The 22,794-nt window shown below is 38.8% G+C and overlaps 2 protein-coding genes across 2 annotated transcripts; both read left to right on the top strand.

The window, feature by feature from the left end:
- Positions 1-516: 516 nt before the first annotated feature.
- Positions 517-2,047, top strand: LOC128623458 (tetraspanin-7-like). The gene has a single exon (XM_053650536.1). The coding sequence runs from the start codon at positions 713-715 to the stop codon at positions 1,835-1,837; it is 1,125 nt and encodes a 374-aa protein (XP_053506511.1). The 5' UTR covers positions 517-712; the 3' UTR covers positions 1,838-2,047.
- A 5,456-nt stretch (positions 2,048-7,503) lies between these two features.
- LOC128623181 (fibrinogen-like protein 1) lies at positions 7,504-18,337 on the top strand. Its single transcript, XM_053650086.1, has 6 exons — positions 7,504-7,604; positions 11,399-11,504; positions 13,442-13,533; positions 13,749-13,866; positions 15,731-15,916; positions 16,457-18,337. The coding sequence occupies exons 1-6, from the start codon at positions 7,602-7,604 to the stop codon at positions 16,762-16,764; spliced, it is 813 nt and encodes a 270-aa protein (XP_053506061.1). The 5' UTR covers positions 7,504-7,601; the 3' UTR covers positions 16,765-18,337.
- The last annotated feature ends 4,457 nt before the right edge of the window (positions 18,338-22,794 follow it).

The raw sequence follows: 22,794 nt of genomic DNA, 5'->3' as shown, positions 1-22,794 counted from the left end.
GTGCTATAGATGATAATGTGCGGATGTGCTTGGTTATGGTCCATCCATGCTTTGTAATTACAGATATAATTTCATTTCCTTAACGCAATGATGGTGTATTCCTTTTTGGATGCTAAGGGTATAAAATCCTAATGTCATGAAATAAAACACCTTCACACATACCCTTGACTGGTATTGATTCCAAATAACACCTAAGACAGTTTGCTTGTACACACGTGTGTTGTATGTAACATTTTGAAAAATAACTACTAAATGCACTATAGGGATTTTATATTTTTGTTGGGGGAATTTAAAGCACAAATTGCACACATCGGCAAACTCTACTCCTGAGTAATCATTTCTGTAGTAGTTTTTAGATGCGGTGCCTCAATGACATCCCGGTGATACATCCACTAAGCTCCCCCGCCCCTTACGTTTGTGTTAAAGAGACAGAGTGTAGCAGCTACAGCGTCAAATACTATATTCACCGCAGCGGCACTGAGTATCTATGAGCAAGCAAGTGGAAGAAATGTCGGAAATAAACCTCCAAATACCGCAGAGCTGCAGACAAAGATAAGCCTGCCAACTGTCGCCTCAGTGTGGACAATTTATGGTGGGTGTGTGAGCAGAGAGCTAGCTGTTGATGACTAGCTATAAAGATTCTTCGCACGGTGGGTGACGGATCTAAGCGGAGGCTAGGAAACAAAGGAGGCAGGCAAAAAGGGAGGAGTAAATGAGAGAGAGGGAACGTGCAATAGATAAAGCTGCAGCCAGGACCATGAGCTGCACCCTTGTGACTGCATCTTATGATTCGCTGCCTGCTCAGTTGAGTCCTCATCGGGTAAAAGATCAACACTTTGCTCGGAGGCTTTCATCTCCACATGGTTTGGGAGCCCGCACCTCATCAGCCGTGCCTCGTCGTCCTTTAGCTCTGCCTGGATATCCACTTTCTTTCCTCCAGGAGCCAAACAACCTCAACAATCATCATCAACCTCTCTCCCTGTCACTGGGTTCCAAAGCCTCGCTGGCGCCCCCTGTGCCTCAGGCAGACCCTGCCCCACCATGCTGCCAAACGGTGGGCATTGTGCCACTGCTACGTGTGGCACTACTCATCTTCAGCTGCCTCTTCTGGGCAGGCGGGTTGGCGATCTTCACCCTAGGAGTATGGGCACAAGTGTCCCTGGCTGACTACATGCTGCTTTCATCTAACCACTACCCCAATGCTCCAATGATACTCCTAGCTACAGGTGCTGCTATCACCTCCTGGGGTTTCCTGGGTTGCCTGGGTGTGGCAGCCAACTTGCCCTGCCTTCTCCGCATCTTTGGATTCTTCCAGCTGGCTGTGCTCATGGGGGGATTGGCTGCTGGACTTTCAGGGCTCTTCTACAGGCAAGACATCGCTGGAGGTTTCCGCAGCGGGCTACAGAGGGCAGTGGAGGGCTACGGAGATGACGAAGGACGTGCTGACGCTCTGGACAGCCTTCAGAGGGCGCTGCAGTGCTGCGGGGCAGAGAGCTGGCAGGACTGGCTCCTGTCTGACTGGGCTGTACAGGATGCTGTATCACTGACAAGTAGCTCAGGCAATGACACGGATTATGTGTCTGTACCGGACAGTTGTTGCATACGGCGCAAAGGCTGTCAGAACAGGCCGTTGCCAGAAAGAGGAACTGGTAGCATTGAAGGTGTGGGGATTCACCCACATGGTTGCTTTAAGAAAGTCTTTAGTTTTGTCAATGATAACATCTTTCACATTGCTGCTACTGTCCTAACTCTTGCTTTTACCCAGGTGGTGGGTATAATTCTGGCATGCCTGCTCGCCAACCGCCTACCTTCTCAGCCTCATAGGCAAGGCCACTAAGAAATTCCAGGTCAGTATCAGTTGTTCTATGAAAAGCCCTGTTTAGATGGACGTAGACTGTACTTAGATAAATTTTAATCTTAAAAAAGGAATTTTCAGTGAAAAAAACAAACAAAAAACAATCATTAATAGCACTTCTCTACCAAGCAGTGTGGTTCACTATGGTTCAACAACAAATCCAAACCCAGGGCTGTTTATACACTGGCTTGTCCTTCCCCACCACATAACCTGAAAAGTAGATTCCAGTTTCTATGGAGGTTGTCGAGTCGTGATGAACTATTTCGAAACAAAACAGAAATCCCAAATGTCTCCAAAATAGCACAATATGCGAGGGTACTAGATAGGGTGTTCAGCTCCATTCTTACAGTATATCTGATATAGGAAGCAAATCATTTGAATAGGAATCCATTTGGGATTTGTCATAGAAGATGTAAAAGAAATGTAAAATAAATAATAATAGTGATAAGAAAACATTAGAGTGGGTAAATAAATACAAACAAAATCTGCGAGATTCAATTACTGTGATGTTGCCAGACTTTTTAAAATAGCAAGAAAATTTGGTAGACTTCCCCTACTATCCTTTTGGTGCATTGAGAGGTGAGTTTAATCACAAACTCAGTTTGTCAGAGTTAGATCAGTAGATGGTTTAGATTCATTTTTAGCTCTACTCTTGTGTCCCGGATCAGGTTGCATGGCACCTGGGCAAAACGGGTAATGAATTTTAGCATGGTAATTTAAGTACAGAACGGGTGGCATGGCAGTGGAAATAGCAGTAGCATGGAGTAACTATGGGCAGTTCGACGAGCTCGGTCGTGCTGCACCATCTGGTAGAAACACTATAATGTTATAACGTAAAGCATCGTAAGGTTAAATGGTGTCCAATAAATGTGCAAAACAGGACCAAAAACTGTGTGAAGATACAAAGGTGTTTTCAGCATCGGCACAAACAATGCGTTCTGAACAATTCTCTGAAACCCACTGTTATCTATACTGCATAAGATTTATGTTGGACAAACTGTTGTCCAACAGACACATTTTGAGAATAATTTCGACGTAGCATATGACTATATATGACTATGCTATTTTGCGGATTTTCATGTGATTTTATTCTGTGGATTTTTAACCAAACGTATTAAAAGTTATTCTCAGTTGTCTTTCTGGAATAATATACTGTAAGTAGACCACACATACTATATATAAAAGCTGTTTGTTGTGTAATATCTACAAAGAAAAAAAAAACCCCCAAACATTATGGTGACTATTCCTAGAAAAAAAAAAAGAAAAGAAAGGGGGTATAGAGACCTACTGATTTTAAAATGTTAGAACATTTATATATACATATATATTTATTCATTGTTGAGTGAAAATTGCCAACACAATATACTCTGCTTTAATTGATAATGATTCTGTGCATGAGTGCATTCGTTTGTGGCGAGCTAGATGTCCAGGAGCAGGGTTGACCACCTCCAGAGACTATTCAGCATATCAAGTCTGCAAAGTTCTAACGCAAATTATATTATTTCTCTACTCTTCAATTTTCTACGAATACAAGGACACAGCTGCAGTTGTTCTAGCTATTTCTCTGAAGCCACTAACTAAGCACAGATTTAACACAGTGTGGTAGACGTCCTGCTGGATTTTATTTCCTAAGCGACTGTTCTGACTGACTGTGGAGAGGGTAAGATCTGCTACTGTGGATGTTTTACAGCCAGTTACTATTCTAGGAGAGCAGGACTATTTAATATATTGCATATTATATATTGTAGAGCAGTTGATAAATGAGGAACTATGAGGAGTGCTTTGATGTGTTTGGCCAGCTATAATGAAGAAGCTGCTTTTGCTTTTAGCACTGTTGTAAACCATAAATTAGTGTTCGTGTAAGCCAATAAAAAAAAATTATAACTGAAACCCACTGTGTTTTTTTTTTATTTTTATTAACCATTTCTATAGCACTGTATGTATATATGTATAAAATACAGCCACTCAGGATGTCATATAAATAAAGTTATATGACATCCTGAGTGGCTTTATAATCTGCCATTATGCTTACTTTATGCTACTCTAGCACATAAGATTATGTGCTAGTGCAAAAAGCAGTTTGCCTTTGCAAACACTGCAGTATTTCTTTATATAGATCCATTGCTGCTGCAAATGTACGATTACATTACGCGCTACAAATGCTACAACATGTCTTAAATTCTGAGCCCCACCACAGTTAATCTTGTCTTGACACCTAAATGAACTGACATGTGAATTCATGGCTAGTCAAAGAAATCGTATTAGGGTCGCCTCTCTCTCTCTCTCTCTCTCTCTCTCTCTCTCTCTCACACACACACACACACGTACGCATGAATGCACGGACACACACACACTTTCGTATGCTACACATTTGTAATTAATCTCAGAAGGGTCATCCATGGTCTCAGATCCCAGTAACCATATTTGTGCTCAATGAAACATCCAAAATCACTACGGTATCATTTCTGTATTCCATCAGATGATTCACTGAATCATTCTTGTGTTGCCCTGTTAATCTACACTGGGTTGATGTTCAGTAGGTGCATATACCGAGAACCTACACCCATGGTGCAACTCACACATACTGAGCTAATCTCAGTTTTTTTAGCCTTGTTAATCATGAGAAGTCACTAACAATATGTGATGGAATCGTTATTTATGAATTTACACAGTAGTAGTTTAAATGTAAACTTGGCAAAAAAAAAAAAAGATTAAAATACATTTATTGCCACATTTAACAACCAAGAGCAGAAAGTGTAACCATATGCATTACTAAGCATTGGTATTTTAAGAGATTTTACGGGGGATAACATTTCAATAACCTGGTAACTTTTATATAAACTGTTCTGCCTTTATTACACCAAACATACAGCTTGTCATGTTACAAGGAAAGTCCTCAGTCCATAAAGACTCTTGTTTGGCAGAAAATTTGAAGGAATATCTGAGTATTACAACGGACTCACACTGAAGACTCCTTCCATAACGTTTAAATAAAATCTCCTTAAAGAAAGCTTCAGTGATGTTCCTTTGTTAAATAGCAACATATTTTTAATCTGTGTCTTATTAGTCAGAGTATGTGGAGCATTCACCATGCAAGTCCCTGTGTAAGATGTTACTATAGAAGTAATAATGTAATAAAGGAGTATATTGGAAACCTGTAATACTGTCCGTGCTGCTGTCATAGAAAATTAATCAATATCATGACCAATCAGATGCGAGAATTCAAGAAATATCTTTTGGAAAAATGGTGTCTATCTCTCCAGTACAGTTCCAGAGACTGAGACAAATTCAAGCTTTTGTCAGCTCATGGTGGCCCAACACCTTACCAAGACACTTTATATTGTCCCCCCCCCCCCCCCCCATTTCTCACCCATCAGTATTTGTACAAATTTACAGCAAAAGCATTTCATGTTATCAATACATTTCTTTTGGCAGGTCAATTAGGGCATCTACTTTGTTCACATCAGGGATAGTTTCAAAACAATCAATTAGTGACAGATTTATTTCAGCTTCACTTAATTATATCAGAATTCCAGTGCGTTAAGATTTTACATACACCAAGTTGACTTTCTCTTTAAACAGTATGGAAGATTCCAGAAATGTATGCAATGACTTTTAGAAGCTTCTGATTGGCCAATTGTCATAATTAGGAGTTAATAAGGAGTGCATCTGTAGCTGTATTTAAGAACCAATGCCTTTTTGTGCCCTTCATTCCATGGGAAAATCTAAGCCACTCAGCCAAGACCTCTACAACTCTGGTTCCTTCTTAAGAGTAATTTCCAAACAACAGAGGATACCACAAGCATCTGTACAAACAGTTGTATGCAAATATAAAAATCGTGGTACCACATTGACAGTGCATTGTTCAGGAAAGAGGCAAAAAATTAACTTCAAGCGATGAAAGAACTTTGGTCCGTTAGATTCAACTGAATACAAAGACAGCAACAAATAAACTGGTGAAGGATTTGGAGGCGTCAGGTACCAAAGTATGTGCATCCCCTTTTAAGAGTCCTACATCTCCATTGCCTGAAAGTCTGTCGTACAAGGAAGGAACCTCTACTCCAAGACCAGCATAGAAAAAATCAGGCTGAAGTTTGCAGGTGAAGCTTGGGGGCATGGGGGTGGCAGCATCATATTGTGTGGGTGTTTTGATGGAAAAGGGACTGGTGCACTTCAGAAAATAGGCCTTATCAGGAAGAAAGAGGATTATGTAATAGGATTATGTATGAGGATATATAGTATGTAGTAGCCTAGGTGCATGTAAATCTTTGACCTCAACTGCATATAAAATCATTTAATGCCATATTAAAATAATCTTAGCTCTAGGTATCAGGTTTATAAAGGGCTGTCATAATTGTTCACTATAGTGACTTCTGCACAATTAATTAGTAATTATTACAACTAATAATTTGGATTAATATTTTATAATATTAGTCTTTCCCCAGACCTATTTGCTTTTACTTTTAAGAGTCATTTTCTTGATTACTACTTTTACATTTACTAAAGTGAGTTATTACTTTAGGTGTGGTACTTTTACTCAATTCAGTGTGTGAAAAAGTGCAATGAAACGTTTTATTCACACATATTCATGCATATCATGGATACTGAATAATTTCCTGAGGAAGCCAGAGCGGTTAAACAGTCAGTGGCCACAGTATAACAGGTGGAGCTTTGTATTCTTATCAAAGAAACAATAAAAACAGGGTCAAAAGTACATGTGATAGTTGTAAGCCACTGAACAGAATACAGTTGAGGTCGTGGCTCAGGTGGTAGAGCGGGTTGTCCGCTAATCGTAGGGTTGGCGGTTCGATTCCCGGCCCGCATGACTCCACATGTTGAAGTGTCCTTGGGAAAGACACTGAACCCCAAGTTGCTCCTGATGGCAAATTAGCGCCTTGCATGGCAGCTCTGCAACCGTTGGTGTGTGTGTGTGTGTGGGTGAATGAGACACAGTGTAAAGCGCTTTGGATAAAAGCGCTATATAAGTGCCCCATTTACCATTTAGGTCATAAGTTTACACACACCTTACAGACACTGCAAAATGGCAATAATTTAAAAAAAAAAAGAGGGATCATCCATCCATCCATCCATCTTCTGTACTGCTTATCCTTACTGGGTTGCTGGGAACCTGGAGCCTATCACAGGGAGCATGGGGTGGACAGGGTGCCATTCCATCACGGGGCCCGATCACATACACATTCACACACCCATTCATACACTACGGACACTCTGGACATGCAAATCAGCCTACCATGCATGTCTTTGGACTGGGGGAGGAAACCGGAGTACCCGGAGGAAACCCCCGCAACACGGGGAGAACATGCAAACTCCACACACACAGGACAGAGACGGGAAGAGGGATCATAAATATTGCATAAAATAAATAAATAATAATAAGCACACAGTATTAAGAATCAAGTGTGTGGTTCATTTGTGTAAATTCAGTTATTATTGTGTCTTGTGGACTAGATGTAGACATCTGTTATGTGAAATAGCTCATTCAGGGCAGCACTAAAAAAAATTGCAATTTTTATGATACCTCCTTTTTTTATTTTTTTACTTTTTGAAAATGAATATTTTGCAGATTCTGTAATGTAAACATATGACCTCAACTGTATATTCCTGGCTATGGATTTAGAACTGTTTGCTCTGGTTTACAGTAAGTGGGTGGGTCAACTATTTGGACTGCTACTGCTAAAACACTGTGTCACTTCTTCTGTCTAATACTCCAACACAACTCTCGGACATGGTGAGTATACACATTTGTAGTTCGTTTTAGCAAGAGCACAAAACCAGAACTGTGAATGTACTATTATGTACACTTGTACTTTGTTGCTTATCTTGAACAAGACATGGGAAAACGAGTATTAGGAAACACCTGCGTGTTTTTGTTTTTTTTTTCCCCCTGGACAAGTAGGACTAAAACTCTGTGGTTGCCTGTTTTGAATGTGTCCATTAGTCGGGACTGAGTTTATAGACTACTAAAAGTCGTAGTTTTAACGTAGCCTTAAGTTCCTGCGGTAAATTTGGTTTCACATTCGAATATTCGCGGATTATTGTCTCTCGAACGGTGGGCTCAAAAAGGTTTTTAAAAATGTAAATGATTTTTATTCACAACCAAGACAAACAGGTACAACTGGTTTTTCCTTCTTCTTGTAGTAAGTGACGCCGTTTAAAACCTCCGAGGAGGATTAAGGGACCGTCTACAAATTACGTTAAGTTTCGTGTCGTTAAACTAGTCAGTATAATGAATAATACACTAATGAATTGAATTGTATATCTATGGAAATGCAATTAGCATATATCCATAACCATTTTATGTTTGTTTGCTTGTTTGTTTTAAAAGTATTAAAAAGGTGTATGTACATCTACTGAAACGTTCAGTAACTACTGCTCTGATCTGAGATAAAATACAGAAATAGATTTTTGCAAAGAATGTAAACAAACAAATGGCTCCCTCGTAATAGGTTGTATTAGATAGATTTTTTAAATTATTATTTATTTTTTTTTATATGAATTTCTGTTTGGAATTTTGTTTATAGCATCTAAATGGTCAAAACTATTGTTCCAAAACAAGTTGTCTTCTGTATTTAAAAAAACAAAACAATCGAAACCATCACAGAATTTCTAATGGTTTCCACTGCAAATACCATTACAAACCATCAGCTAACTTTTAAAACCATTATTGGTCCTTAATGGTATCCACTGGACATATGTTACAAGTAGAAGGCAACAAATTAACAGTAGAGACCTACAGGGACCATTAAAGTTTCCATTAAAACCAATACAATTCCCATTATAAACAATTAAATCCAAGCCAAAATGTCAAAATATTAAGCTTTTATTGGTCTTAACAACAAATCATTGGTCAGAAATGTAGCAAGAATTAAACAAATGCACTCCTGAGACCTCCTGCACCACCATTTGCTCGTTTACTTTTGCTGCAGTGAACTGTTTGGGGAAAATCACTTACAGTATGTAGTCGTCTTGTACACAAAGATAAAATCATGATATTGATTAAAATTTTTGATGTAAAATTCAAATCAACACATGTCTGGGTGTAGAAAATTAAAATAAAGTTAAAATAATTTAATTTATTCTGATAAAATTTAACAACAGTAACAAAAAAGCTGTCTGTAAGTTTACCCATAAGGCTTAAACATTTAAAGAAATCAAAGGGAAAAGCTATCCCATACTAACTTACTTTATAAAAAGATTCTATTCAGGGGATTGAATAATTTTGAAACTGGAGAAATCATTATAAGTTGCATTTTCAGTTGAATTTGGGGAAACGCACTTGAAGCATTCGTTGTGTTGAACTATTTCAATTGCTTTTGTTTGATTTGTTCATTGCGAACAGATGAAAGTCTGTACATTTTGACAATAAACCTGAATTATAAATTATATAAATTATAAATTAGAGGTGTAGTATTTTCTAGAGAGTGCATAATATTACACACCTTGATTTGAATTAATACATTTAATCCTTTGGAAGCTATTGAAGTTTATTTCTAAGTAAAAATACATAAAATTTGGGTAATAATTTAACTTGTCAAAGTAAAGAGTGTAGTATGCTCTAGAAAAGGTGCATTATTATACACATTGGATCAATAGTCTTAACCTTTTGGTAGTTATTTAATTTTTTATTCTAAATGACTGGAAATCCATGAATGTCTGAAACTACACTCTAAAAAAAATGCTGGGTTAAAAACAACCCTAATTGGGTTATTTTCAGCCCAACAGCTGGGTAAATATAGGACAGAATTCATTTTGTGTCAAACTAACCCATCAAGTTGGGTTGTTAATTTTAGCCCAGCAAATGGATTTTAAGGATGGTTTCATTTTTACAAAAACGCCGGGTTAATTTTATTTCATAAATGGGTTAATATTTTCAGGGTTATTTTTTCCCTTTGAAAATGTCAAATATACCACATTATAAACAAATATGTCAACATGTATGTCCTGTATTGCTAGAGCTGCTAAAGTGGTGTTTATATATAGACTTTGAAGTAAATGACTCAAATAAGTCATATATGTAAGACAAAAACTTCAAATTTTGATGAAAGGAGACATTTCTCCCCCAGTCCGTTTAAAACATCCAAAAACAGTAACCCTGCCTAAATATCACAATTTTGGCCAGGCATTTTCAGCAGCATTAAGTCTAAATAGTGATGAACGCTAACTTTACTGTGGTCATTTGGTTTCCTCACCTCAAAATCCGCTACCTCCACCTGAGACAAACTCAAACAGTCCGCGCTGAGTTTATTTGACGCAAGGAGCTGGGCTGAGGCGTTGGGGTGTGGGAGGGGTGCATTGATTCATCTATCAGTGAAAATGACCCAGCCATTAACTCAACGGTTGGGTTACAGAAAACTACCCAAAAACTACCCAAGACTGAGAAAATAACCCAATGAAATGACCCAAAAGGCTCAACCCAGCTTATGGGTTTAAAAAACAACCCATCATTTTTTAGTGCATGTAAAACAAATGCAAAAAAAGGTACAAGAACTGGATCATTTGAGTTACTACTTTAATGTAAAGTATGCGTACCATGTTCTCTTTGGATTTTGTTTAAATGGCTAACCTTGAAGTAAATGTTACACTGAGAAAACCAGAAGCTAACTGCATCCCTTCGTATTGATCTCTGATGTCAGTTTATGTTCGATCATGTTTCTGATTGGCTGGAGATGGTAAAATATGTCACTCTGTGCAGCAAACTTTTGATCTAAGATCACTCTCACTAGTAGTTACGACGTAACTGAAGTCTCAAACTTTTGTAGTCAGGCACTGCAAAATAAAATCCATGGACCCCGTTAGTACAGATTTATTATATGAACATCATCCAAGCCTATTGAAGTATTAAGCTCATTATTACATTCGTATAACGATAATCTGGCCATTTTTTGGCGTCATAGAGATTTTTATTCCTCAAACTTCTATTTAGAGCAAATCTGTTCTAACTTGATGAAATGTATATGTTTATTTGGATGTGAGTTATAAGGGTTTTACACCACGCTAGTTTTAAAGTCACTACTCTACACTACACTACTGAATTATTTAGGACTGATTTTACACCCTGATTTCCCATTGAACTTAAGATCCAAGATAAAGAAACCTGTCTTCTCTATGTTTGAGGACCACCTCCTTCCTGATAAGTTACCCAATTGGTTAATGCATCTGGATCGAAATGTTTAGCTACTAATTACAGAGCACAGGGCAGTCATTCAGCTTGGAGCAGTTAAATGAAGCTGTTTTTTTGCAGCAGGTAAAAAAAGAATTTTGAGTCACTGGCCTAAAGTAAAAAAAAAAACCCAGCAACTTACAAAGCCAGCTTTCTTGGTGAAATTGAAAAAATTAAACTATGTAATAAAAAAAAAAGAAAAAAAAGAAGCTTATATGTAGAATTCCACAATATTACATGCAAAACATTTAATGTTGGTAATGGAGCTACAAAATTGCTAGTCTACCACCATAAATAGAAAGCATTGTGGTGTTCACTCAATGCAGCTTTGTGAAACAGACTGCCTAATTCTTTCCTCTTAGATGATCAGCACAGTAAGGATGGTGACTAGCTGGGCCGGACTGCTCTTATTATCATTAGGCGTGGTCACTTCTGAGGTCAGGAGAACCGGCGATTTGGTTGTGCAAGGTGAGTCACGATGAATTCACAAAAGTTACTGAAGAATATTTATTCATTCTCTCTTGTCTAGTTCCTCCCGCTCTCTTCCTCTCATTTCAGTTTCCTCCAGAGATCTTATGAAGTAATAAGTATATTAATAATACGTGGCACAATTTTGGCACCTTTGCGTTTATTGGTAAAGTAGAAAGGAGACGCTGAGAGGACACAGACAGTAGGCAGGTTTAGTTTTGGTAGAAATAAAGCCACAGAATCACAGAACGTACAAAAGGAGAGACACATAATAATGCAGTCATGAAATCCCTGGGTGTGAGGGAATGTACTTTACAGGGCAGAGAGGGATGAAAGAATAGGTGCATGATGTGTCGGTTATTAAACAAAATCAATCATTTATCATTACATGATGATGGAGAAATTTATGGAGACAGAAAAAGCTGTGAAAACGCTTACACACATGTGAGCTAAGGACTCCAGGGAACCATGAAATATTATGCAGATTGAAAATCTCAGATTAATGGGTGGATTAATGACATCACAAGAGAGATTTTGTCTATAATTTTATGTTTATTTCAACCGTAAAGTGTCCGGCATGCACTTTATATGTCCATGCTTGGTTTAATCTGAAATAAGTCTTGTTAGATAAGAGATTCATGGTACTAGGATTAGTTTCTGTTTGAAAACACGATTCCCAGTTCAAACTTGAATTGCATTAATATATGAGAGCGAATTAAATGAAACCCTTCAAAACGTGACTTAAATTAGAATTGAACCAATATTTTTCTAGAGGAGTCTGGACATTCGCTAAGTGCTAGGACATTTGCACTTTTGTGATGCATATGAAATGCCAGATTTAAAAAAAATTAAGCTTTTCATTTGACTCACCCTCATATTTTACGGGTTAGTTAGGTTTGGAGTTGGCTAACAAATATACTGGTTCTGGGGGCTGAGTTCATAGTATTGAGGATATCTTATTTTTATTAAGAGGATCAACAGAACTGGAATAACTCTCTCTCTCTCTCTATCTCAATGCAATTCAATTTTATTTGTATAGCACTTTTAATAACGGTCATTGTCTCAAAGCAGCTTTACAGAAACATATAAACACTGGATACAGATATTAAATGTGTGAATTTATCCCTATTGAGCGAGCCGATGCCGACGGTAGCGAGGAAAAACTCCCTAAGATGATATGAGGAAGAAACCTTGAGAGGAACCAGACTCAGAAGAGAACCCGTCCTCATCTGGGTAACAACAGATAGTGTGAAAGTAAAAGAAAGTTCATTATGGTTTTAACATGAAGTCTGTTTGTTGAACTGATTCACTATTCACTAAAGGAGACTTGAGTGCAAAATTATATGTGGTAATTGCAGCCCTAAGGCCTTAGTTCCAGCAACCACAGAGCAACAGTTCCTGTGAAATTGAGGTCCAAAACCATTTCCATGGTACTTCAAGCGGCAGAATCCTCAGCGATCTCCAAGCTGCACTGCCTGGGGTCGTCCTCAGTGGCAGAATGTAGCCTCCAGTTGATGAGAGCTCTAACCAGAGGTAGGGCATCAGGATGGATCAGGCAGGTCCGGAGAGCAGAAAGGGTCAGGATCGCTGGCTTCTCTGGAATATCATGTGTGGCTCGACAGAAGGAGAGAGGGAGAGGGAGCTAAAGAGACGGAGAGATAGTTAGGTATCCTGTAATGGATAAGACCATGTATTTTGCATAAAAGAAAGTCTGTTCATGGTGAGCTTGAGTAAACAAATATGTTTTCAGCCTAGATTTAAACACTGAGACTGTGTCTGAGAAATCTGTTCCATAACTGTGGGGCTTTGTAAGAGAAAGCTCTTCCCCCTGCTATAGCCTTCACTATTCAAGGTACCAAAAAATAGCCTGCACCTCTGTCTCTCCTCTCTCTCTCTCTCTCTCTCTCTCTCTCTCTCTCTCTCTCTCTCTCTCTCAGGGACAGATTGCACTGAAATAAAAACAGTTTCCCCAGATGCGTCAAGTGGCATCTATACCATTCAGCCATCTGGATTTAAAAGACCTTTCAAGGTACTAACATTTTAGCAATAGTCTAATCAAAGATACCAGCAGAAAGACTGTTATCAAATAACGTACATAATAGCTGGTAATATTTTCAGCATTGAGAAAAGTACACAATAAGAAAAGTACACTGGTGCTAACATTTAAATGTACTTAAAATTTTATTTAAATTAATGTTATACATTATACATACTTGTTTTGAACACTGTTACTGTGGTTTACAGGTTTACTGTGAGATGCGGAAGGATGGAGGATGGACTGTTATCCAGAGGAGGTCCGGTGGAAAGGTTTCCTTCAACAGGAACTGGAAAGAATATAAGAGGGGATTTGGAAATATTCAGAGTATGTGTTGTCTATCAGGAATTACCCACCTGTGATTCCACACATGTTAAGGCAGTCATGCGGATTGAACATTTGTAATCTGTAGACAGTGGACAGTCAGGTACATAAATATTTGGACAAATGTAGTGTTCTTTTAGCTGTCTAACTGAAATTAAATAATGTATATGGGCTCAAAGTGCAGACTTTCAACTTTTATTTAAGGGTATTTACATCCAAATCAAGTGAACAGTGTGGGAATTACTTTGTCATTTTTTCATTCTTGTTTGCAAATGCTTTGCAGTCAATGACTGCCTGAAGTCTGGAATCCATAAACATCACCTGACGATGGGTTTTCTTCCCCAGTGATGCTCTGCCAAGCTTTTACTGTTGCGGTCTTCAGTTCCTGTTTGTTCTTGGGGCAGTTTTGCCTTCTTTTGTGCGTTCAGCAAGTTAAATGGATTCATATCAGGTTACTGACTTGGACATGGGGAACACTTTACTATTTTGCCTTAAAAAAGTCTTGGGTTGCTTTTGAAGTGTACTTCAGGTCATTATCCATTGGCATTGTGAGTAGTCGTCCATTGAGTTTTAAAACGTTTGGCTGAATTTGCTCTGATAATTTAAGCCTGTACACTTCAGAATTCATCTTGCTGCGTTTGTCAGCAGTCACATCATCAGTAAATTCAAGGGAACTAGTTCCACTGGCAGCCATACATGCCTAAGCCATAAGATGAGGTGGTATGCTTCAGATCACAAGCAGTTCCTTTATTTCTCCAAATTCGTCTCTTCCCATCATTCTGGTACAAGTCAATCTTTGTCTCATTTGTCCATAAGACGTTGTTCCAGAAATGTATACGCTTTTTTATTTTATTTATTTAAACTTTTTTTTTTTTTAGATGTTTTGCCAAATTTTAAGCAGGTCTTCCTGTTTTTGAGGCTTACCAATGGTTGCATCTTTTGGTAAACCCTCTGTATTTACTCTGGTGAAGTCTTCTCTTGATTGTTGACTTTGACACAGATACGCCTACCTCCTGAAGGATGTTCTTGATCTGGCCAACTTTTGTAAAGGGGGGTTTCTTCATAAGGGAAAGCATTCTCCTGTTATCGACCAGAGTTGTTTTTTAATGGTCTTCCAGGCTTTTTGGTGTTCCTCAGTTCACCAGTGCGTTCTCTAATGGGTTTGTTTTGATGTTTCAGCCCAATGATGGCTTGTTGAGAGTTAAAACCAACAGATTCCGAATGCAAATGCCACACTTGAAATCAACTCTAGACCTTTTATCTGCTTACTTGTAAGTGAAATAATGAGGTAATAACAACTGGCCATGGAACAGATGAGCAGCCAATTTTCCAATTATTTTTGTTTTGGACTCACATGTACTTTAAAAGTCATGTATAAAAAAAAAGTGCTATAATTTCTACACCATTCACCAGATTTGGATGTAAATACCCTCAAATCAAAGCGGAAAGTCTGCAAAATTTCGACTCTAATATAGTGCGGTATACGGATAAAATAACAATAACTTTGTCCGTGTCCAAGTATTTATGGACCTGACTGTATATGGATGTAGCCTTCATTTAAATGGGAATTATTTGGCAGGCAAGTGACTCTTTTGCAAAAAGCTATGAAATTTGTTAAATCATACTATAGAATCTCAATTACATGCATGAATTGTTAAAATGTGAGAATACATAACATATACTGTATACTAAGCGATGGATTTTTATCTCTTTGAGGCTGAGTGTTTTCTCTGTACAGCAACTTTGTACAGTATTCATTCAAAGACTACTGACACTGAACCATTCCCCAAGAATTGAGAGCAGGTTATACCCTCAACATTTCACCCACTGGATGTATATTTAAATGTATTTTAAAACTCTTTTTCAGAGGAACACTGGCTGGGCCTTGCCAATATATATGCTCTAACCAAAAGCAAGGATCATAAATCAACACTCAGAGTAGACCTGTGGGACTTTGAAGGCGGTTCTGTCTATGCTAATTACCAAAATTTTCACATCGGCAGTGAGAAGACAGCCTATAAACTGCATGTTGGAAATTACAGTGGCACTGCAGGTACAGTATCTAATCTGTGCATCTTTATGCAAATAAGACCTGCTGTGCTCAACCAGACAGGTTCTCAGCATTCATCCGTTCAAGCAATGTTCAACCATGTTGGGTTCCTTACTTACGATACCAGGCCATCTATTTTAATTTCATGTCAATACAGCAGTAGCGTAAAGTATATTTAGAAACCATGACAATTTGTTATGTTTATCTTAGTTATTGGCAACATAAATGGTATTTATGAAAATATACCTATAGAATTCTCCTATTGGCCGGTGTGTTAAATTTCCATTTTATTTCATATGTACCAAGACCTTTCTCTCACCTTGTAACTCTCAGGTCACAAAGACCGAAACATTCATTATATAAATATTTTAGATCTTTTTTTATTTATTTTTTTTCCCCAAACATACTTTTCAGTATGTTTACCCTCTGAGTGAGTTCTTTAAGCTAAATAAAGCAAATTTTAACAAGAAGGTTAATAATTTTCTCCAATCCTTTTAGTAATCAATGCAAATAATTCCTTTGTCCACTTTCTCTCATCCTAAGGTGATGCTATCCGTGGCGCATATGCTGGCATTGACCAGAATGGCTATGGTTTCAGTACATATGACCGCGACAATGATGGCTGCTCCCCATGCATTTTTGGGGATATTGCGGTTGAGGACTGCAGCACTAAAGAGGGTGGAGGATGGTGGTTCAGTCGCTGTGGCTCAGCTGAACTGCATGGAGATTGGCACTCTAAGGGAAATAATCGGGGCTGGGCATCTGGCCTCCACTGGCTCACCTGGAGATCCCCTGAGCCGTACTCAGCTAAGGCAACACGCATGATGGTCAAGACCATTAAGCAGTCATAGATTTGTGCATCTGCAGCAAGCAACAAAATGATGTATTGCTTTGTAGTGTTTAACACACAATAAAAATATGCCAATTTCATTGTATATTTACAGTCTGAATGGGTTTCCTCCCAGTTCTCCAGTTTCCTCCTACTGTCCATACACACACACGTAGCCTAATTGGCCACACAAAATTGCCCCTAAGTGTAATTAGTGTGTGAATATGTATGTGCACCCATCCAGGGTGAATTCTCCAACCTTGCGCCGAGTGTTACCAGGATTAGCTTCAGATCCACCATGACCACCATGAATGTATATTTTCACCATTATCACTGTGTACTAGACCATTTTCTGTTTCATATTTTGAATGTTGGCTATATTCATTACACTTCAGGACTCCGCATCCTAATTCTACAGGGTGTCCCAAAAGTCTCCATGCATAGGGGACTACGTTTGCCAGGACCACTATGTTTGTCAGTGACTTTGTCACTGGACGTTCGTGGACGTCCACTTCTCGGTTGGGCCACAACACTTCCAGTCTTTTTAAAGAATGATTTGAGAATGATTTCAATACATTCTTCTTTTGTCAAAGGCAGGCTATCTGAAGGAAGAAAAAAAAAAACCTAAGTAAAAATTTTGGACGACATTTTGCTTAAGTGTTATGGAGACTTTTAGGACACCCTGTATTTTGCATACTAAATGTTAATGTTCATGAAATATTTACCCATAGTTGTTCACAGATTGAAAGCTGTGTTTCCTCAACTCTCTCCTGAAGGCCTACGTTCCCTCTCGCAATCTGCGATCGATTAGCGACCGACGTTTAGCAGTTCCAACTCAGCGTGGCGCTAGGTCCCTTTCCAAAACCTTCACACTAACTGTTCCTCAGTGGTGGAATGCACTTCCAATATCAATCCGGACCGCAGAATCTCTCACCATCTTCAAAAAACAACTAAAGTCCCACCTCTTCAATGAGCACCTAACAAACTCATTAAAAAAAAAAAAAAAATTGCACTTACACCTCTACTCTGCACTTTGCTTCTTCTGGAATTCAATTAATGGATCTCGTATGGTAGCACTTATTGTATTGTTCTCTGCTTGATATCGCTTTGCTTGTATCTTTCTCATTTGTAAGTCACTTTGGATAAAAGCCTCTGCTAAGTGCATAAATGTAAATGTAATGTAATGTTTCACTATCAGTATAACAACACTGAGGTGATGTTTGGTCTTGGGTTAGGTAACATCCAGAACTTTTAAGAAAATCATGAAAAATGATGGACCTTGTGGGAGAAAACATGCCAAAGCAAGCTATTGATAACACAAATGTAAACACAAAACACACATGAGGTCACCATCATCATTCTTACTGTAAATATTCAGTTCGTTTAGTAGCAACATTTACTCAGTCCCAAGCTCTAAAGCCTCTTTTATGTAAACACGCTTCCATTAACTACAGAGCTTACAGTCCTTTAGACTAGTGGGTATCTTTATCTTTGCAGATTTAAAAAGAATTATGCTTTTATGAAGTTTGCTTTAGTAAATGCTTTTAAAAACGTACTGTTATTGTGAAGATGCAAATAAAAATTTTTGCATGCTTTCAAGGTGTCAAGGTTTATAGTCAATGACAACAAAATTGCATCTAGAAGAAAGTGACATTTGACGTGTTGTACACACAAGCAAAAAGACAACACTACCCTCCCCACATGCATTCTCATCCATCTGTATAGTGACATTTAACATATTATACACACAGACATGCAACAAATGACAAGTGCTCTCATCCTTCCCCTTCCCATATACCCTCTCTTCCTCCATATTGCACATTGTCATTACACAAACATTTATTTACACACCGATGTTTTTGTTACTGCACATACTGTGGTTATTTTTGGCTCTTATGCATATTGTAGTTATTGATACACATATTGTAGTTATTTTAGTTACAGATTTCTTAGTTATTGCGCATATCAAATGCACATTATTGATATGCCCTGTAGTAGCAGCACCAAGTTGTTAATATCTATAATCCATGCTGTGCTGTGGGTGAATTCCTTGGGAAAGAAATTCCATTCCTAAGCCTAGATATGAGAGCAGCTTTTGACTCGACCTTCCTACATCATACGAGGAGATGTTGGAGGTGTTGACCGGGGTTTGTAAACTCCTTGAGCCCTTGAGACATCTCTCTGTTTTTGTCTAAACTACCTGAGTATAACTTAAGTCCCTTGTTAATCCTGAGGTCTGAACACGGATGTGTTTTTTGTCACTACTCGGTGTTACCTGTTAACTCTGACCCAAATACGTATTTATTTGACCTCTTCCTCATTGAAATGACGTTTAAACATTAAGCTTTGTGTTTTGAGGCACAATGTCTATTTAGTACACAGAGTACAGAAGTTGTGTCAGTGCACGCGAAGTCTACTTTTATGACATTCGTTAAAACATGTTCCTGAGTCACCCTGATAAACACGTAATAGTAATTCACATTCAGTGTTCTGTGTTGAGTCAGTCAGAATGGTGGGAGAGATGCCAGTCATGATAGAACGTCGTTATTACGATGCTGTGAAAAAGTATTTGCTCCATCCTGATTTCTTCTGTTTTTGTGTAGATCTCATGCTAAATTCTTTCAGAAATTAAAACAAAATCGAAGATAAAACAAAGGCAACCTGAGTAAACACAAAATACAGTTTTTAAATGATAATGTTATTTACTGAAGCAAAAAAGTTATCCAATACCAACTGGGCTTGTGTGAAAATATATTTGCCCCCATAGTTACTAATTCCCCAAATCTATGAAACTGCATTCATAATGAGGTTCAGCTGGACTAGACACAACCAGACCTGATTACTGCAAACCCTGTTCAATCAAATCAACACTTACATAGAACTTTTTCAACAGCATGAAGTCTGTTAAAAGGTCTTACCCAGTAACACACTGTGCTTAAATTGAAAGAAATTCCAGAAATGATGAGGAAGAAGGTGAGTGAAATACATCAGTCTGGGTAAGGTTGCAAAGCTATTTCAAAGACTCTGGGACTTCAAAGAACCACGGCGAGAGCCGTTATCTCCAAATGGAAAAACTCGGCACAGTAGTGAACCTTACCAGAAGTGGCCGACCTTCCAAAATTCCTCCAAGAGCACAGCAACTACTCATCCAGCAAATCCCAAAAGAGTCAAGGACAACATAAAAGGACGTACAGGCCTCGCTTGCATCAATAAAGGTCACTGTTCATGGCTCCATTATCAGAAAGACACTGGGCAAAAATGGCATTCCACAAAAAGAGCATCAATGGTGGAAGTGTGATGGTGTGGGGATGCTTTGCTGCTTCAGGGCCTGGGCAACTTGCAATAACTGAGGGAAATATGAACTCTGTTCTCTACCAGAAGAACCTTTTTATCATCATTTTAGAATTTGTATCATTACTCTATCACCAACTAAAAAAGAGCAAAAGGGATCACAGGAAGTGGTTCGAGCATAGTAGAACCCATCTTCATTACCACAGCTTTCCTTACAAGAACTGCACTCAATGATCATGGACATCTGAGAATGATTTATTTAGCACATTATTCCTCTGCTCCATAGGAGAGTGTGTTTCAACTCAAGTTACAGCTCAAGTGACACTGGTGTCTGTAATACACTGTCATGGGGTTGAGTATTGAATACTCACATCCTACCCTCCCCACATACCTTCCCATCCACCCATATTCCACAAATTTTAGTCACTGCCCAAACAGTTAAGCACAAATTGTAGTCATTGCACAAGTTCCTTCATTACTGCACATAATGTGTTATGGCACAGATTCTTAGTTTTTTTGTCAGCACTATGTTTAGAACCCATCATCCATCATTTCTAATGATCAAACTGGATTTATTACGGAACGCCACTAGGGAACGTCATAATGCTAGATCTCTCCTAAATACAATAGTGGACACCTGACCATCACACCCATACAGTATGTAGTTCTTCCCCAAACTTGGAAGCGCACAATTGTCTAGAAGGTCTATAGGATGTATTCAAACCCAAACCTGTTCCTGCATGACAATGCCCCTGTGCACAAAGCAAGCTCCATGAAAACATGGCTTTCCAAGGTTGGAGTGGAAGAACTCGAGTGTCCTGACCTCAACCCCACTGAACACCTTTGGGATGACCTGGAACGCCGCCTGCACCCCAGACCTCCTCAGTACCTGATCTACCTAATACTCTTGTAGCTGAATGATCACAAATCCCCACAGTCACACTCCAAAATCTAGTGGAAAGCCTTCCCAGAAGAGTGGAGCTTATTATGTCAGGAAAGGGGGAATAAATCTGGAATGGGATGCACATATGGGTGTGACTGGTCAGGTGTCCACAAACACACATTTGGCCATATACTGTATAGTATACACCCCCGTCACCTCTATATTTCTTGAGTTGGTCATTTCAATGGACGCTGAAAAGCTTTTGACAGGGTGGAGTGGAGTTAGCTGTTTTACACCTTGAAGAGATTTGGATTTGATCACCATTTTATATCATGAATCAGATTATTTTATGCTGTGTGTATACCAACAACTGTGGTCAAACATTGAGATTGTAGGCATTTCTAGGAGAGGATAGGAGCATAGATTGTCATTATATGTGTATGATCTCAGATTTATCATGATTTCTTGCTGCTGCACTTCAGAAATATGACCAAGTCTCTGGCTATAAGCAAAATTTACATAGAAGTGAACTCATGCCAATTAACACAGCATGTGGAACAAAATCCCCCTCTAAATGGCCATTCAGCAAATTCCTAACCAAATTTCTTCATCTTTGTTCCATGGCTGTGATAAAACGAACACGCTTCCCAAATTCTTATGTCTTTATCAGTGTATTCCTGCCTTTAAGCCTTTTTCTATAACCTTGATAGCCTTATTTCCTGGTTTGCATGGAACAAAAAAAACCGCATGTTTACCTCGCACCTCCTGGGTTGGGGGTTTGAATCCTGCCTCAGCCCTGTGCGTGCGGCTCTTGAATGTTCTCCCCGTGTTTCGGTGGTTTCCTCCTCCAGTCCAAAGACATGCACTGTAGGCTGGTTCACATTTCCAAACTGCCTGTGGTGTGTGAAACTGTGTGCAATTGCACCCTGGGGATGGGTTGGCACCCTGTGACTCCAGGCCTCATTTGATCAGTAAACCTGGTCTTTTGGTTTGCCCAAGACTCCATTTCTTTTTCAGGTCCTTGATTTTATGCGTATAAAAGTTTCTAAATTTCCTCATACTCTACCCATCTCAGCCATAGAAACCTATATTAAAAGTGGACCCTCACCTCGAAAGAACGAAATCCAAAATCCTATTATTTCCAAATCAGCAGGAAAGATACGGTAAATTATTATACTACAATAGCTGCTGAGGGGAAAGCAAACGTTGAGCCAGTACAACAACAAATTGCAGTGTTAATAATCATTTGAAGGTGTTTTGTACCCTTTGCGGTGACAGTCTTATTTATTTATTTTTTATAACACGCGTGTCATTGGCAGTGAACTTTTAAATAATTAATTTCATGTACATTATTCAGGGGATTAGTTCATAATATTGCTAAACTTGGGAACTCTTCCTGCTATGTTCCGTCATTAAATAATATATAAATACACAAAACTTGTGGAAAGAAAATCTGTTTTGTGTTTAACAGTATCGGGCCACTAGATGGTGCTCCTTCATTAGGAAAGGGGATCAGTGTGCAGCCGTGGCACTGACATCTCACTATACCCAGATGGTGTTCGATGCAAACTCCACACACACACAGGGGTAGAACATGCAAACTCCACATGTGTGTGTGGAGTTTGCATGTTCTACCCCTGTGTGTGTGTGTGTGGAGTTTGCATGTTCTACCCCTGTGTGTGTGTGGAGTTTGCATGTTCTACCCCTGTGTGTGCGGTGTTTGCATGTTCTACCCCTGTGTGTGTGTGCAGAGTTTGCATGTTCTACCCCTGTGTGTGTGTGTGTGTGTGTGTGTGTGTGTGCGGAGTTTGCATGTTCAACCCCTGTGTGTGCGGTGTTTGCATGTTCTACCCCTGTGTGTGTGTGCAGAGTTTGCAT

This window comes from Ictalurus furcatus, chromosome 19 (assembly GCF_023375685.1).
Source record: "Ictalurus furcatus strain D&B chromosome 19, Billie_1.0, whole genome shotgun sequence".
Taxonomy (NCBI): Eukaryota; Metazoa; Chordata; class Actinopteri; order Siluriformes; family Ictaluridae; genus Ictalurus; species Ictalurus furcatus.
This window is presented reverse-complemented; position numbering and strand designations above follow the sequence as displayed.

Coding starts and splice junctions, on each gene's coding strand:
- LOC128623458 (XM_053650536.1), top strand. CDS start 713: ATGAGAGAGAGGGAACGTGCAATAGATAAAGCTGCAGCCAGGACCATG.
- LOC128623181 (XM_053650086.1), top strand. Junction 13,534..13,748: donor GATTTAAAAGACCTTTCAAG/GTACTAACATTT, acceptor TGTGGTTTACAG/GTTTACTGTGAGATGCGGAA. Junction 13,867..15,730: donor GGGATTTGGAAATATTCAGA/GTATGTGTTGTC, acceptor ACTCTTTTTCAG/AGGAACACTGGCTGGGCCTT.